The sequence below is a fragment of the Sparus aurata genome, chromosome 18, assembly GCF_900880675.1.
Source record: "Sparus aurata chromosome 18, fSpaAur1.1, whole genome shotgun sequence".
NCBI lineage: Eukaryota > Metazoa > Chordata > Actinopteri > Spariformes > Sparidae > Sparus > Sparus aurata.
The window spans coordinates 16218342-16237169 of record NC_044204.1 but is presented as its reverse complement, the minus strand read 5'-3'; the positions used below and the strand labels follow the sequence as shown (position 1 = coordinate 16237169).

Genomic DNA, 18828 nt, shown 5'->3' with positions numbered 1-18828 from the left:
GCAATCAATAAAAACTGTAATAACAGTTGTTAATTCTGGTTTTTAACCTTACATGATATCTCATTTAATCAACATGAAGCACTGAAATGGGCCTCACTGATCAATTTGAACTAATTAGCAGTAACATTTAGGGGAACAGCTCAGATCACACATTAAAATGCAGTGAAAAATCAAGTTTTCAAAGAAAACACGAACAGAGACGTGACAAAAAAAAATGACTTACCCATCGTTATGAATATAAAACTCAGATTGTGTTCAGGTAGTGTGCATTTGGTCTAAAAATGGATTTCCCCACCACAGTTACAAATTTTTCTTGAGGTCAGCATTATTTTTATATGCTATTATTATAATCCCAAATTGGGAAATTCTTTTTTCCACTCACATTACACACAGGTGCGCGCGCACACACACACAAGGTATACATTTTAGTTATGACATGATGTATTTTGATGTATAAGCTCTCATATTTGAAGTTTTTCTGATGACATTTTCGGAAAAGCACGTCAGTACTAACATGACGTCACAGATATCTTGAACACAAATTTTGACTTGTCACAAAGTTTGAACGACTATCCACAATGACGTATGTTAATAAATATTGAACAGGCTTGCCGTACAGCAGGTGGTGGTGTTGAACATTTCTGTGCACTCTGTCATCACCCGGAGAGGGAGGAGGAGGATGAGGAAGTGGCTGAAGCAGCAGCAGCAGCAGCAGCAGGAGGAGGACAGGACTTGGAGATGTAGCTACCCACACCAAAAGCACCAGCAGCTGTCAGGAGAAAACTAGCTGGGCAGCTAGATAACAGGGATATCTGACAATGCGATGGGTAACTGCTGGGCATATTGTGTCGGGCTCTTCAGGAGAGAAGCCAGCAGGATCCAGAGAGGAGGCGGGTAAGTAAACATGGCACTAGCCGAGGGAGCTAACTGACTAGCATGAAAGCCTCATCTGAAACCAGCGGCTCCGGTCACTGCTAGCGTTAGCTTAAAAGTTGGTTAGCTGTTGACTGGTGTGACAGTGTGTGTGTGTGTGTGTGTGTGTGTGTGTGTGTGTGTGTGTGTGTGTGTGTGTGTGTGTGTGTGTGTGTGTGTTGAGACCGTGTGGCTGCTCTGTGTGTTAGCCTGGTGGTGAGAGTGTAACCAAAGAGATGGAGGCCGGTCAGTGAGCCTCTGGTTACGGTCTCTGAGGGATCTGACCTGCCCAGAGCCATGGAGACCCCGCCCTGTTGTCAACAGTCTGGACATGCAGCTCAGCGAGTCACCGTCGGACTGAGGCAGGGCTGCTGAACAGGTCTCTGACAGGGACTGTGGACTCCTATGTGGACCGCCTAGTTCAGCCTGTCCTGAATCTAGTTCCTGATAAATACAGTTGTCCGTCCCATGCGTTCTTTTACAGGCCGTTATGTCACCAAATGTAATGTTAATAATTTATGTTTTTCAGTCTGACTTGGCCTTGTGCTTTGTTCAGATGACTGAAGGCCTGCTGTGTCACACTCAGCCACCATTTCCATATGTTCACACATACAGCGGAGGTTATAATGTAGTGTGGGATTGGTTATTTGGAAACATAAATCTACAAGTGTTCATGTTTTAACATGAGAACATAAAATGACACACTTGTTAAAATGAAATAAACAGAAGAATGTAGACTTTGAATTAAAATGTAGTTTTAGAACATCTCAAACCTGTATTCATATTGAACTTTATGACATAATGAGAAAAGGAGTAAGTTAGTTAATTTCAATTTATTTGGGATGACCCCTTGAGATGCAGCATCTTGTTTTCGAGGGGGTCCCCAGTTATGACTCAGAAGCAGTCCTACCACCTGTCCAAAGACAAACACCTGCTACTGTGAACTCACCGTGAGAGCAACATAACAGAGTTATAGATCCATATCATTGTAGACATTTTGATATGAAAAGCACAGGTCAATAATGTTAATTATGACTGCATTCAATTAAGGTCAGCTTGTTTCAAAGTCCTGGCATTGTGCATTACTGAACAGTTAGTAAAAATATTAAAATCCTAATCTGGCCAGGGGCAATATCTTAATCCTGGGAGCTGAATTTTGTTTGCTAAAGGTAACCTGTGTAACAACATCTCATTACAATGAAACATTGTGATGTCACAAAGATGCTCCCGCCCACAAATCAACTAAGGGAACACACGTCTTCAGGTACAGATCCCTAGCAACAATCAAACCATGATATTGATCTATTATTTTTGGTGAGAATGAAATGCAAAAAACCATTCACATTAAAGGTGTGACTCATATCGCGCTATCTGTCCAAAATAATTGCACAACGACTTTGTCGGGCATATCGTTCAGCCCTAAATAGAACCAAACCAATATGAAGGTAATTAGTTACACCTGTGTGTCTCTTGCTGTTAAAAGTTCAAAGCAATGAAAAAGCCTTTTTCAGCAGTAGCTTTTGTTAACTCTTACTGTTTGTACATACCCTGGCTCTGTAGAGAGCCGGTAAGTATTTATGAAGATTATCAAAACATTATTTTAACGTTAAAAAAACAACAGATTTGGCTCATTCATTTGAAAGTTAAAGATGTCTTATACATGCTGTACTATGTTACACATAGAGTGTTACTATGAATACTGATTGACTGACACTTACCAAACCAAACTAGTCAGCACAGTCACCATCAGTCACAGGGTTGTGGTCATTGCAACATGGCTCTGTACACTTTGCTTCTGCTTCAGCTTCAACTGGTGTAATTCAACATTTGGGACAAAAATATTGCCCTCAACATCAAATGCTTGGGACACAAATTCATTTCCAGAGTCACTATGATCAGAACCCTTCAATATCCTTTTTACTCATCAAAGTCTTTGATAATTAGGCATATTGGTCAGTTTACCTCTTGAGAATATGAACACAAAATGCATCAATGCATCTTCGTCTAATGTCTAAGTGTGTAAAGTCAAATAGAACAGTCTGCTAAGTCAGAAAATTACACCCTTTAAATCCAGGAGAAGACAACACTTGTGCCGTATCAGGATCTAACAATGTCCAAAATCTAATACAAACAGCCCGAGTAGTTCAAAAATTGCAAACAAACAATAAAACACTATCAAAATGTTGTCTATGTCACTAGATATTGACCAAAGTGCCATTTATCTAATACTGGCTTTACTCAACAGCTGTTCAGTTCTAATCACAAAGTGTATTTGATGTCAGCGTATAATCATTATTCATCTCATATACAGAATAAATAAATCTTTAAGCCACCATCTCCTTGAAATGACAGGACTTTATCAGGTTTTATATCATTGTTTGTTTCTACTCTCTTAATTATTCATACAGGTCAAAGTACTTCAGAAGCAGTACCACAGGGGAACATTACACAATAGAGGTACGAGTGCTTAATTTGCTCGTATTATTTTCCTTTAGTAATGACGACTGTGCAGCTTAATGATTTTACATCTAATTGTGACTTTTCATCTTGCAGTTTGAAAATCTGGTGGAGAGCGATGAGGTAGGTCTGGTCATGTTATGACCATAAGTTAATACATATAATTGCTTTCAGTAAACAAGTTTAAGGGAAACATTGTTGGAGAGTTTTCTCTCAACTCTATTGTTGTTCTACTGCTTCAGAATAGATTACAATGTAATAGACTGTTTTATAAGACGCATAGTCTAATTATAAGCTGCATTATGCTGGCCCTCCCTCCTCTCCTCCACCCTCCACCCTCCACTGATGGGTAGAAATTTATGGGTGCACCACAGCGCACCCATCACTGCGATACAGCAGTCAGGGACTAACTCGATTACTGTCTCCATCCCAGACTGGTAGCACAAGAGTGAAACTGTGCCGCAGAGAATATTCAGTTCACATTGCTCTGTGGTAAAATGTTGTTTGTTGCTTTGCAGGCTGAGAGTCCACAGCCCTGCCCGAGGTAAGAGGTCCGCTGTGAATCTAAAAACAAGTAATCATGAGGATTCTTTTACAACAAAAATATGTCAGGACCAGTTTTTAACAAGTGTGGTTTGTTCTCTTATCAGGCCCATCAGTGAAGATGAGATCAAGCACCTCAAAGAGCACCGCTACGCTGCCATCTCAGACAAACAGAGGCTGATCGACCATAAGCTACAAGTGGAGGTAAGTACATTTAAAACGAACAGCCCCCGTTATTCCATTTTGTGTTTTAGACCTACTTTTGCTTATTTTTAATTTGCTGCATTGTTTTTTCTGTTTGGTAATTTTCTGTTCTGTGTCTTTTGTGTTTGTTTCATTTCATTATTTCTGCTTCAGTTAGAGGCACAAGAGGAGAAGTTGAGGCTAGAAGAGGAGGCTAGAAATGCCGCCCAGCGTGAGGCCTCCAGGTTGGCTCGTGAACACAAATTGAAGGAGGTGAGGCGGCACTGAGCGCTCCCTTCTGCCAGTTTGACTTACTGCTTGGCTTAAACAACTTCTCCTCTAACCTGCTGGCCCTGAGCAGGCAGAGGCTTCACAGTCTTTAGAAGGACACAGTGACATTTTCTCTGTTTCCTGTCTTCTGTTTGTCCTCATTGTCCACATATCCTTGTTATCTAGTCAGGGATGTTTTTTTCTGTGTTAGTGCATTATTTAGCTGACAGACAAACAGACCTTTTAGCATTCTTACTCATCCTTTAGACAAATCATAGCTGTAGTATCTCAGTCTCTTTATCATAGAGAGGTAAAAGATGACCCATTTATTTGAGTCAGGCACTTCAGGATGCAATGATATTCAGTAGATGATGAGGAATATACAGAAGGATGAAAGTGCCAATAGACAAAAAAATGTCCATGAACCTTTTTAGTAATTACAAGGAGCGAAATGAGGAAACGAGAAGGCCAAGCTGCAAAAAAATACGATTTCTTTTGCCTGGCACTTATTACACTAATCACAGTCCACACATCGAGACAGAAATCTAGATTGTAGGAATATGATATAGTATTGCAGCAAGACTTGTTGCTCAATATTTCATATACTGTGTAGGAAAAGGCTGGCTGCAGGAAAATTACTTTTTATATATTTTTTTAAGATGAAAATGGTGCTAAAAACACAAAGCTCTGCTAGTATCGTGTTTTGTTTTGTTTTTTTCATCCAACACCTCACTGCTTCTCTGATGTTGCTTTGTTTTGTTAAAGGAGACATATTATGCTCTTTTTTAGGTTTTGGAACAAGTTTACCTGCTTTATAATAAAAAAACATGTTACTTTTCTCTTAATGTCCAGTGCCGCTGCACTGTATTCCCCCTCTGTCTCAAAAAAACTCCTGTCCTTTTTTAGGCCCCTCCTCCTCAATTTACGGTCTGCTCTGATTGGTCAGCTCACACACGCCTGAGCTAGCACTGCTCATCATGTCTTTGGGTCCGCTGTGTCGTGTTTTTAGCTTCCAGTTAGCTTCAATTTTTCTGTTAATGTTGGCATTAATAGCATTCTATTGCCTAGCAATAGGCATTCTGTTGGGGCGGACTTTGACCTTTTTAATTTTCATGACCTTTTTACATACAGATATAATATATAACACACTGAAGGAAAGGAATAAAATGCAAAGGCATAATAGTTCACTTTTAAAGTTATTTGCTTACACTAAAACTGTTCAGAGTTTATAGAATATTAACATAGTTTGTCTTTTGATCACGGAAAGATGTGACTCTTTTTTTCACTTGATCTTGTTCACAGCTGTCTGCCCAGAGGAAACGGGGCAGAGCAGATGGCTCCGGAGGTGAAACTCAGCAAAGAAAGTGAGTGACTGAAGTTCATTAGACAACAGGATTGTTGTTTAGCTGAGCACGATCCGCAGTCATGAGGTTTAGCACAGGTTTTATTAGGTAAACTAAAGTAGAAATACTTGAAATATAACTCTGGATGTATTTAAAGGGATCTTGCCTATTTCTTGTTTTAAGCTCCAAACAGAAACACACAGTTGGCTGCAGCAGTCAGGCAGTGTGTAGGCCGCAGAACAGATGTTATAGCGCTACAAGGTATCCAGTCTCAGAATTCAATTCTAATCCAATTCTCACAGTGCAAATAAAGCTGAGTGCAATATTTCTGTCAAAATAAGTCAAGCTGTTGTGCGCCTAATGCTGTCTTTTTAAACTATATTTGCACCTACTTGTTGGCAAATTATAAATTAACCTAATTAATGCCGTATTCCCATATAAAAACTACTTCTTGGGACCACATACAGTAAACTGCTTAATTGTATATTTACCTGTAATACTTTAATAAGAAAAAGAATATTTGTCAAAAAATAATTTTGATTTTTTTTTAAAGAGAACTTTAAAAGGTCTCAAAGCAAAACTTTCACCAAAATGCAACCTAGGGTTTTTTTGTGAATGTACCCGAGTCAAACCTTCACGTAAAAGCATAATTACGACGAAAGAGGCACTTTTAAGATTTACCGTATTTTCCTTTTCTGGTCAAACTCATTTTCAATGGGAGTGCTACGGCACTTTTACGATAACATCAAAAACACTAAGAAGGCTCGACACAACATGAAACTTTGCTCGTAGTATCACCAGGGTCTCTACACATGAACACGAGCATTGAGAACATTGTTTTTGTACACAGAGTTTACTAAAAAGAAGGTTTTTGAACAACTCACCTTAGCAGTTGCTTGTTCCGCTAGCTGCTGTCCTGCCAGTGGAGAAGTATCGATTTCCCACGGAATAATTAATAATTGCACGGATAATTAGTTGTTTTGTCGTTAGTGAAAAACAATATTGACCTTGAAGTTGAAAAAGGAGCCTCATATAAGAAACAATACTAAAATCAAATGCCAGAAAAGTCACGTAAGATATAGCATGGATAGTTGTTGCCGGAAGACAGTAGCGGTCCACCTTAACTCTGCTCCATGTTAGCTAGCAAGCTACTGCTAATGTGAGTTGTTCAAAAACTCTCCTTTTAGCAAACTCTGTGTACACAGACAATGTTCTCAATGCTCGTGTTCATGTGTAGAGACCCTGGTGATACTCAAGCAAAGTTTCATGTTGTGTCGAGCCTTCTTAGTGTTTTAGAAATAGCGATTGTGATGCTATCTCAAAAGTGCCCGTAGCACTCCCATTGAAAATGAGTTTGACCCGAAAATGAAAATACTGTAGACACCCTGGAAGACCATAGTTAGAGGAATCTTTTCAGGCCAACTGATTTGCGTCAAAGCTATAAGTGGCTGCTCTTACAGTTCTGTTGTGGTTGTGTTGATTGTTGTCTCTTCCAGACAAGCATCTGGGGAGGATTTTGACGTCTACCTCCAGAATGTTAAAGCCCAGTCGGAGGCCTTCAGGAGCAACAGTAAGTCAACCATGTAACTCTAACAATTGTTTATCGGTGTCAGAGTGTACTTCTTTCTGTTTTAATACTTTCCTCTTTGTTTCCAGGACTGCCCTCTGACACAAACGTGGTGACTCCCAACACAGAGTGCAGCTGGGACTTCACCACCAAGACCCGCTCCACCAACGACGACGGGACGTCACTGGATCTGGAGTGGGAGGACGAGGAAGGTGAGGGTTAATGTTTTTGCTCAAATTGGAAGATTCTCTTGCCTCCAAACCACAGCAATCATGTATTGTTCAAAGGCAGAGCGCTGTGAGAATGTCATCGCCAGCTTCACAGGGACTGCCTGTTTACTTGTGTTTATTGTATTACAGCCTGACAGTGAGCCCTTAATTCAGCTCTGACCATGATAAAAGATTAGTTTAAGAAAAGTTTAAACTTTGTTCAGAAAGTCTTGGGTAGAAGCAGGTTACCTGGATCACTGCCTGCAGCAGTTTTGACTTGAGACTCCTGCTCTCAGACTGAAAGCTGGTGTCGTTGCATCACAGGAATCAATCGTGCTCTTCCAGCCTGGGAGAGGTCGCGGACGGAGGAGGACATCTTGCGTGCAGCCCTGAGGCCTGGCAGCAAGCAGATGAACAGCGGGCCGACCTCAGCCTCCGAGGACTCCAACGCGCTGGAGTGGGAGAATGATTTTGTGAGTACCCATCCAGAGGACAATGCAGACACTGAATTTGAAGGGTTTGTCAACCCTGTCCTAGACACTCCGTCTGAGGACGCGTCGGACTGCAGCCTCAGGTTGGACAACCAGGACAGATAGTGTCCAGCACCAAAGGAGACATTTGTTGTGTCCTCTTCATGTTGAAGCTCACCAGCTTTCCGCCTCATGAAATGGAAATGTCCTCACTTGCTCTTCATATTCTGTGACATGAGACTGTGATGCTGCGGGAATATGTTGTGTTTCTCTTCACTACTGTACAGTGTAGTGATGTTTCTATCAAATACTCATTTTTTCAGTGCCTTCATTCGCCAAATTAGCCGACCATTTTATGCATTGTAACTTCAACTGATCAGTTTCCATCCATAACCATTTGACAAGGAGTTTAGTGAGTGCTTATTCTCAATGCACAGCGTCCAGGTGATCAAACAGAAGCTGCCAAGCCGCTGTGAAGGGAGCCTCGAATGCAGAGTGCTGCTTTAGGTGGTGAGGACAGTGGGTCATGGTGTGTAACTTATGAAGTTAGGTTGTATATTTCAAATTCCTGTCCAGAAACTTGTCCTCTGCCTTTGACCTGTCCTAACTGTTTAGCAGCAGTTGATAGCCACCAGCGCCCAGACACCGACTTCAGCTAAGGCCAGCTAAGTCCAGTGCCTTGGTCAGTGGCAGAACCAAGAGTGTCACAAAAACCTCCAAAATCTCTTCTAGTGTCGCTTCAGTTTTTTAAACCTATTGCATGATTGGGGGAAAAAAATGAACATATAAAGGTTGCTGGTAAAAAAAAAACTAAAACATTAAACTAAACCATGCCACAGCCACTGATTCCAGGATCTGGGCTGGTGATATTATCTTATCCTCAAATGCTCTTCTGAATCTTGGATCGACTGCACAACATCAAACTGTTTGATTGACAGTAATCTACAATAAACATTGCCTGGGTGCATGGCACTCATTTTGTGATATGCTGCATGCACTCTGACGAGAGAGCTGACCTCATTTCAGTGACCTCACTTCAGTCACCACCGTACTGGAAGGCCTAATATAATGCAGAGTAATGTTGCCAGTACGGGACTGTTTCTCATGTTTTAATAGATCAGTAGGTAGAATAGCTCCCGGGCTCCAAACAGCTTTCGTATCTGATTGAATGTGTCCAACTCTCAGGGCTAACAACCTTGTGTTCAGAAAAATTAAACTAAAGAAGTCCAAGCATGAAAAACGCTTTCACTGTGCTTTTGCAGTAGTATGATCAATAGTTTTGTGCTTCTAAATTTACACATTTCCGTTAGTGGACAGAGACTTTTTTATAATACAACGTAATTAAGCACATGCATTGACTCCTCTTCGTCTGCTTTTGGACATCTGGGTTTCAAACGGGCCTTTTTCTTGTCTTTTTTTTTTGGACAGATTATATTAGTATATCTTTTTTATGTCAAAATCAATAGCACATAATAGCAATATCATTGCCAGGAACCATGACATCCACATCACAAACATTACAGGTTATGTTACGGATTGTTAAGGACAGCAGGTCTTTATGCAGCTGCACAGAATTTGCACAGAACTGTCCGAGTTCGGAAAAAACAAACTGCAAATAGGAAGGTCTTGTTCATAGATTGCCAGCTTCTGAACTGTCCTGAAATACCAGTAATTTTCTCTTTTTTATGGGTTAATTGAAAGTATGAAACCATATGGAAATGAAAAATCTTGACATTTAGAAAGCTGCTATTAGCAATAATTGGGTGGCACTAACAAATTTAAATAATTTTAAAAAATTCAATAAAAAGAAATTGGTGGAACTTAATCTGAGACAATCTACACTTAGCAAAACTAAAATAATTAATTTAATCTGACATGAAACCAGTTAACTAAAACACTGACAGATCATGGTCTGTTATTTGATCACTGCTGATATTGAAAGCAATATGTCGTGGAGTCTGGATGAAAAAAATAAAAGAATCAAACATGTAAAAAGTCATGTTCCTATAATTGATCCAATGCTGCTGTTTACATCGTTCTAGTTCTTGTACATTACATAATTTCATATCCACACGGTACAGTCGAGCATGAGTGTTTGACACTGATTATGTAATCTGTTTGAATCAAAAGTAGTTCACTGATTTCACTCGTAATGTGTAGATCTTTAATTTGCTGTTAGACATTCACTGAACTGATTCACTTGTGAGAAGAGGAAACTGATTGGACGACTGTGCACTGCTGTAGAAGTGTGTGGACGAGACACGGGTTGATTTGCAGAGTGTAAATGAATGATTAATTGTTTTGAGCACATTTGATTATTATGTTTTGCTGTGATGACATGATCTCTGATTAATCACTGTAACTTTCTGTACAAAAAGACAAAAACAAAACAACATGTAACTTAACATTCCTTGTCACACTGAGCCTAAGAGAAAAAAAAATTAAAATTTAGAAAAATGTATTGACATCACATTACCTCACACTGTAACGTCAAATGTGCATGGGGTGTCACGTACAGCGCGGGTTGATACATCTTTAAAGGTGCAATATGTAAGAATTTTAGTTGAGGATATAACAAAATAAACTAAAAGTATCAACAGAGTGTTACAGAGTAACCTACATGACATTATGATGTCTATCCGAAGTTCACTTGCTTACCAGCTAGCCATTTGTCTTCATATAAACCGTATAAACAGAAACTCTCACCCAGTGCTCTGAACTCTCAATCCGGACTGCTAGCTGCACAGCTAATGGAGCTAAATAGCTAAGGGTAGTAAGTGGTTGGCATGACTCTGGTGAGTCACTGCCCATATTTTTATGAAATATGTTGAGATTCCAATTCTTACATACTGCACCATTTAGTTTACTTTTTTAACAGATCCACCATTTCATCAGTCTTGTGAGCTGTTCCTGGATGTAAATTGTTTGTGTGGGTTTTGTCATTTTCCACAGGAAGTACAACATGGGAGGCAGACCAAAGTAACTTTCGCCTTTATACCCCGTTTCCACCTTTATGGAATCGTTCAAACACATAATTCAAATTTTTAACAAGTTAGTGAATTTCAGCCAAAAATAATTGTGTTTAGTACAAACCAAAGTGGGCCTGTCATATTCTACAGTATACTGTGCAAAGCCCTCCGATAATGACGCATCCTTGATTGCATGACTCCACACTTGTAAAACTGGTAAAAACATGAGCTGGTTCACTGAATTGGACCAAAACCGAATCAAGAACCAGAGATAATTTGTTGGAACGGGCCATAGACAACCACAGGCTGCATCAAAATAAAAATAAAAAGTTTACTTGCATCACAACACAAACTAGAACTCATTGGAGCACATACCTCCACCCACGGCCAATATCAAACTCAACAGCCCTGTCAATCCATAACTGCTTGAGTCAAGATTTTAACTTAAGAAGAAAATATTTTGAAAAACACCCTATCACCATGTAAAGAAATTGAGAAAGAAATTCCTGGATCCCTCCCTTTATCCAGATCTATACCAAAAGTTAATGGGGTCTGTTCTGGGCTGAGAGCCATCCTCCATTCAAGTTTCATGGAAATCCGTTTAGTAGTTTTTGCGTAATCCTGCTCACAAACCAACAAATGAACACGGGTGAAAATAAAACCTCCTTCAATGCATTTTTTTAAAGTAGATCTGGTGGACTGATTGAGTGATTTACAAAGGTGAAATATAACTTAAACTAGAGTTTCTTATATTAATGTACATTCAGAGAGCAATGGGGCCACCTCAAATTCTTACACTGCACATTTTCCTTGTGATTGGTCACAGCTCAGCTGGTTGAACTTGACACCACTGCGCTCGATTTTTAGAGGTCCATTCAATCAGCACTTTAAATGATAGTCTAAGCTCCTCCACCAAAGCCTGTTTACACTATACAGCTAATCTATATAAAAGCTGTTACTGAAATCTTATTCATGATGTTTGCTGATTCATATGATGTCCAAAATCATGTGACTTAGTTACAGAAAAACAGCCAGTAAACCTCCTCAAATCGTATTGAATGTATTTATGTCCTTAAAGGAGTCATCACCTGGTTTTTTACATATCCAGTCCCTCTTGGATCACTTTGGATTCATTCTTAAAACTTATTAGAATTTTTTTTTTTTTTTTTTTTTAAATCAAACATAGAGCTTGTTCTGACACTTTTTCATACCACGACTTTCTCACGCGAGATTATGCGCGAGGTTTTGACCGGTCCGGATGTGCATTGTATTAATATGTAATGAGGCGCCCGTTGATTTGCCGCAGGAAGGACAGAGCCGTAATGGGGGGCGAGCCTGCATGCACACACGGACTCCAAAACATAAACAGCCCCCTGTCATGGCGCACACACTAAATGACGAACCTTACGGAATTCGGGCATTTATGTACGAGCCGGAGTCGGAAACCGAACGGGAGAGTGAAGAGGCAGAGACGGTGGAAGAGACACGTTTATAGCAGGATGCCTCTGAATGGTAAATTCTTTTTTTTCCTTCTTACTTTTCACACTCGTGTTTTACATGTAAGACCTGAGTTTTAATGCTTGCGGTCACGATGTATGGCGTGAAAATGACAGAGAAATAAGCAGATTTGGCGTGCTCACTAAGAAAGTCTGGCTGAGGACGGCTGTGAGCCGATGCTTATGCAAGTAGCCTCCTGTGGTAACGTCACCACAGGAGCAGAGTCAAAATCTCATGCTTTAGGAACGCGCACTATTGTGAGCTATTCCTGTTCGGAAAAAGAGCCAAAGCGAAAAAAAATAAGCCACTTTCAAATTCCAGTTTTTCAGGCAAGTTTCAACAGAGGTGCAACACCAATATGCATGATTTAACGAGAGAAATTGCGATTTCCGGGTGATGACTACTTTAAAGGCAGACTGTACAGCACAATTGAGTTTTAGTTTGGGGAATATGTTATTTTTTGGCTTTCAAGTAGGTTTAGAAAAAAAACCAACATGATGCAAAGAGATCATGGAAGTTCCTGCAAAAAATACAAGATGCAGTGCAGAGTTGAGAGTTGATTCAAAGTAACTGACTAACAGCAAGGTTTTCACACATAGGTTACAGCTCATGCAGCACAAACTTATTTCTAAAAGCAACACAAAGCCAGCAGCAAGCAGCTCTGAAGTGACCTTTTCTTCTTAAAGCTTTTAGAGTCCTGACGGAGCTTCCCGCAGACCATCGCAATCCTCATCTGCCCCGCTCGGTTTTGGAAGTGTCTCTTTATCTCATTATTTCCAGATGCAGAAATGGACTCTTGATAATCCGTGATAAATTTCACAAAACAGAAAGTCCCATTTTTCTGTGTTTAAAATACAGCAGTGACTCATGAGCTGTTCTGAACACTGTGTGCCTGCTGTGAAAAATCCTCCATGAAAAGGAAATGATGCATTTAATGTTTTTTTTTTTCTGGTTGAAGAAATGAGTAGAAGAAGATTTGACTAGTTCACAGGCCCGACGCAGACGCTGTGGCTGAACAGTCAAGGAAAAGTACGACACACAAAACGAAAGTCGAAATAAATCAAAAGGGATTATTTGCCGTTTGATCATCGGTCAAACCAGGTGAATGCCTCTGAGATGTGTGGCGAGTAAACGTCAGGCTAGTTTAGCAACAAAAATGATTAACCTGGTTAAACCTACAAAATTTGCTTAAAAATGCAATTATATCATAGTCGTCATTTATACTTCATATGATAACTTCATAATACTGACTGTCATAAACAACTGGGAAAACAATGGGAATATGATAACTCAAGTTGTTAGATTACTGTATATGTTTAATACATTTGTGGAAGATGGAGTAAGACACCCTTTACGAGGTAAAAATGAGCAGTTGAAGGTCCAGTGTGTAGGATTTAAAGGCGGCTCTACTAGCAGAAGTGTAATATAATATTAGTAATCACCTGAAACTAAGAATCGTTGTGTTTTCATAACCTTCGAATGAGCTTTGCATCGACATGTTTCTATAGTAGCCCAGAGCGGACAAACCAAACACCACCTCTAGAGCCAACTGTAGGGCAAGAGGAGGTGACGGGCACACCTGTCAAGTTTTGGATTTGAAAATAAGGGAAATTTTCCAGCGCTCGCCGCAAGCAGTCCCACCACCCCAACCAAGCTCCAGTATCCCTTACATTTTATGACAGGTGTACAAGAAAGCTAAAATCACCACTTGTCAACCACTTATAAACTACAATTGGCTTTATGCACAGCTGCACTACTTCCTGAACTTCAGCCAGCTCCTTTGTTTCCTGTCTGCCATTATTGGACAAACCGATTTATCCAGGTGTGCCTGACCTCAGTAGTCACAACAACAATAATCAGACACACCGAATTAATCAGTTTGTCCAATAATGGCAGACAGGAAACAAAGGAGCTGACTGAAGTTCAGGAAGTAGTGCAGCTGTGCATAAAGCCAATGATAGGCCTACCTTTGTTGACATTGACATGCTGTGAACATTCATTATAGCCTAAATGAAAACACAAAAGGGTATATATGAAGAGCATTTATTTAAAGGCTTATTTGCATATTTTCTGTTCATTTAAAGCGAAACTCTCGCCAAAAAGCAACCGAGGCTTTATTTGGGATTGAATATGAGTCAAACCTTTGTGTAAAAGCATAATTACGACGAAAGAGGCACTTTTAAGTTTTACCGTAGTTTCCGTTTTGGGCACGTTAATTTTGAACAGGAGAGCTGGGGGCATGACACGCTAGCATCAAAATCACTATTTTTAGAACACTAAGAAGGCTCGACACAACATGAAACTTTGCTCGTAGCATCACCAGGGTCTCTACTCATGAACACGAGCATTGAGAACATTGTTTGTGTACACAGAGTTTATGAAAAAGAAGGTTTTTGAACTACTCACGTTAGCTGCTGCACAAAAAGTGTCGATCCCTGAGTGCGACCTGACAGGCACGCTTGAGGAGCGGTTCACCATTACTCTCTCAGGGCGCATTCGGGTATCGACACTTTTTGCTTGCCATTAGGCGACGCGCAGGAGATGCAGCAGCTAACGTGAGTAGTTCAAAAACCTTCTTTTTCGTAAACTTTGCATAAATTATGCTTTTACACGAAGGTTTGTCTCATATTCAATCCCAAAGAAAGCCTTGGTTGCTTTTTGGCGAGAGTTTCGCTTTAACATTGCTTGTCTTTACATTTACATTTTATTTTCATTCCACACATTCTTCTCATTTCATATTGCTTTTCTTTTACAATTTTTTCTTTTTATTTCACATAACTTTTCTTTACTCTTTTAGTGACTTGTTGTACACATTTGTTGCAGACTTTGTCCATCATCCATCTCTGTTTTTTTCTTTTTTTTCTCACGTTGTCACTCACACACACACTAACCTTGTGACAACTGCCACCTACAGTACCTGTAGGAGGCTAGTGACAGAGTTCAGATTGGGAATGTTTTTTAGTTTTTTTTTTACTCCACCCGGGCCCGGGGTATTATTATTTTTTAATAACGCAGGTTAAAATACGGGAGATTTACGGGAAAATACTAATACGGGAGGACGGCGGGAAAGAAGGGTAAAATACGGGACTTTCCCGGCCAAAATGGGATACTTGACAGGTATGGTGACGGGTGTCAGGAATTTAGAGGATGAACCACAGATGATTTCCTTAAAACAGATCACAAATCATTTCCAATCACAATTGCAGTTAATTCAGAGGGGTCTTCCAATCTGCAACATCTGCTGCTAGAGGCTACTTAATCCTGGACCTTGAATGCAACAGGGGTATGCAGTTTCTTTCTGTGCATATAAACGTGGTGTTTTTGAAGTTGAAGTACGTGTCCACTGTAATCACTCATCCGTCTGTTGATGGTGCTCACTGCAAGGAAGTTTGCCACAAAGCTAGAAATTGTCACACTTAATAACTCTATCAAGGTGGATTTTGGGGGGTGAATTAGTTTTGTTTACAAGTTTGCACTTGAAGAAAACGGCTTTACAAGATGATGCTTTCTTCATTTGCAGCTTGGACTTCTCTGTTAATAAAGGTTGTCTTTGCACATTTGCGTTGTCATCGTGTGTTTTTTCCATTACGAAGGGATACTGTTAATTGATTTCTTTACTTGATGCCAGGGTTTGTATTTGTTATGTTGGATTTCACTACATCACTGTTCTTTGTGAATATCTAATACGATCAATGTAAACTGTGAGCTGCATTGCGGCAACCCTGTGGCATCAAAGCTGTCACGACCTCGTCTGCTCTGTTGTTATATAAATGGCACGTAATCAATTCTTCTACCGGTTATATCTGAACTCAACATTTCTGTCTACTTACAGAGGCTACTGGAGTGTGTGATGGGGAGAGTCATAGAAAGATATTCTGGAGACTTAAAGGAAATGGAGCACAGCGTAAACTCTCCTTACTCCTGATGCTCTGAGTGAACATTGTACATGTTATTATACATAACTTAAAGTATATGTATGAAGCACATACACCAATGAAGGCTTACTCCTATTGCAACAATATTTTGATTATTCACAACAAGATATAATGTTTCCCACAGGTTTTGCTTGATTGCAGGGAATCTAGTTTTAAGACAAACTGGTGCCAAAGTCATCTTGTTTAGTTTTTGCTGTAATCATGTGGGGTTTTTTTTCTTTTACCTTTATACTTTAGGAAAGAACAATTTACAAGGAGTTCAGGTAAATCAAACAGTAGCACATACAATCAAATTTACGGACATCAAACAAGGACTACACAAATAAATATATGTACAACACATAAAGTAAAATAAAATTGAAGGGGACAGACGCATTGATACATATATAGTTTAATACCGTTATAATTCGTTGGAGGTTTTAGGGTAAAAAGTTTCAAAATAACTCTAATGTATTGCGATTGCTGTTATCAACCTACGTAATTTGGGTAGTGAGTTCTAAAAGAAAAACTAAAGCAATCTGGAGAATTTTTGTTTGTGAATGAAGAATTTAACAGTATGATAAAATTGATCATATACTCAAGATCTCTATCATCTGGATTATTATAGAAACAAACCATCTTTAAGTGAGTAGTCAAGAAGTTAGTAGGTTCAAAGAAATGAGACTCTGGGTCTATAAAGATTTTGGGGGGATATTTCACCGTCAAAAAAGTGGTGAGAGCTCGTTTCTATACTTGGTTTACAAAAGGTACAAGACATATCAATATCTGTGAATTTAGCAACAACACAGTTAACAGGGAATGTTTTATGTAAAACTGTTAAACAGGTTTCTTTAGCCTTGTTTGAAATAGAGTATCTGTGAAGTAAAAGCCAAGCCCTGCTCCAGTTTGTGTGCTCAAGCTTAGATCTCCAGAAAAACTCCCCTCTAGGAACAGTTTTGTTATTTCAATTCATTTATTTTCACTATAATTTAAGTAACAGACTGGACAGAGGCAAGTGAAATCATTGCATTTGGAACAGCACAAGTTAAAGAATGAAATGGGAAAACTGTGTACAGACATAGATGGTTCATAAGAGAGCATCTTTGCTATAATCATGTGTGAAAATATGACACAGTCTAATGATGTCAGTCTGTGTCACCCACGATTACCTAATTCCATAAACGGACAAGCATGACTTACAGCAAATGGGAAATGTGTGCAGCCACCTCTTTATCTGCAGATTAGTAAGTGTTCATCCACCTTTCAACAGCGACATACAGCATATATGGATGATGAGAATTTCAGAAGGGAAGGGTCCCACAAAGGTCTGGAATGGACAGAAACTTGCAAGAATAAAAATCAGTTAATTCCAGGTCTTGGAAAATATGTAAATTACATGAGTAGTCATGTCGAGGAGCACCACCTGCAAAGGCAAACAAGGCAAACGGTCCCAAAAATCATTTGTGGAAAGGGGTCCCTGATGGCTCCTCATCGGCACGTCTGGCAAAAACAACGACAAAGCCCTTTAAACCTCCCATAAATGCTCTGCACTGTAAACCACTGCTGCCTCAAAATACATGCTTAATGTGTTGATGATCACCGGCTTTATAATATGAACCATTCACAATCTGTCAGTGCTGCTGCCAAAGATGTTTTGTTATTCATTTAGGTTTTAATTGTTATGATTGTTAAGTTAATTGATGTGAATAAAAAAAAAGTTTAGATTTTGTAATTTTTTTGTTGGTGTCAGGTTATCTAGCTGTGCGTTTTGGCAACATGTTGCTGATGAACACTGTTATGAGGGCACCCTGGACATGTTTGCCTCAGACCGCCGTCAGACTGCAGAATCATCACTTTTGCAGTAAACATAAGTGCATGTATGGGCACCTTTCATCTCGGAAACTATAACGCTTGTAAACAACTATTTTATTCTATAGATCGCCGGTTTATGAAAATGTATATTTAATCTAAATGTAAAACTCAAACTCAATGGATATCTTTCAGGAAATGCACTGTGGTGTGGTTAAGCCACTCGTCCACAGCTCAGAATCAAGAAGTGGGTTTATTGCAAAGTAGGTTTTTACATGAAGGAACTGACCTGGGTATTTATAGATATGAAAAAAACTATAAAAGATTTAAGGTTTATGAACTAGATTGATAATGCTATATGAAAGAATAATTATAAAACGTATTCTCCATCAAACACTTGAAGACATAGAAAAGTTTAACAGTGGCAGTAGTAAATCCACAGTCACAGCTCAAGTCTGGATGTAGGTCGCCCACTGGTGGTCGAACATGGAAACTGCAGCTCATTTGGACTCTGCAGACTGAGGGAAGAATTTGCACTCCCAACATTATCCTTCCAGACAGAGGGCACGTCGTGTGCGAAATAGTATTAATTCGTTTGTTTAATTGAAGTTAAACAGACTAACGTCGCGGGGAGAGCTGCAGCCTCGAACAGGCGACTACAAAGGACAACAATACACAACAGACC

The 18828-nt window shown here is 39.6% G+C and overlaps 1 protein-coding gene across 2 annotated transcripts; it reads left to right on the top strand.

The window, feature by feature from the left end:
• The first annotated feature begins 632 nt into the window (after nt 1-632).
• On the top strand, nt 633-10555 carry ap1ar (adaptor related protein complex 1 associated regulatory protein). Of its 2 annotated transcripts, XM_030397041.1 has the most exons (10): nt 634-894; nt 3321-3369; nt 3466-3492; nt 3888-3913; nt 4020-4116; nt 4270-4368; nt 5668-5729; nt 7205-7278; nt 7365-7487; nt 7809-10555. In XM_030397041.1, the coding sequence occupies exons 1-10, from the start codon at nt 824-826 to the stop codon at nt 8078-8080; spliced, it is 900 nt and encodes a 299-aa protein (XP_030252901.1). In that variant the 5' UTR covers nt 634-823; the 3' UTR covers nt 8081-10555. The 2 variants fall into 2 exon arrangements, with proteins under 2 accessions (XP_030252902.1, XP_030252901.1); XM_030397042.1 differs by lacking the exon at nt 4270-4368 and having other exon boundaries at nt 633-894.
• Nucleotides 10556-18828: the final 8273 nt, after the last annotated feature.

What these genes read in the sequence shown, in the direction of transcription:
- ap1ar (XM_030397041.1), top strand. Translation starts at nt 824, where the DNA reads ATGGGTAACTGCTGGGCATATTGTGTCGGGCTCTTCAGGAGAGAAGCC. An exon ending in GGGAACATTACACAATAGAG is followed by an intron (nt 3,370 to 3,465) that starts GTACGAGTGCTT and finishes TTCATCTTGCAG; the next exon opens with TTTGAAAATCTGGTGGAGAG. An exon ending in GGAGTGGGAGGACGAGGAAG is followed by an intron (nt 7,488 to 7,808) that starts GTGAGGGTTAAT and finishes GTTGCATCACAG; the next exon opens with GAATCAATCGTGCTCTTCCA.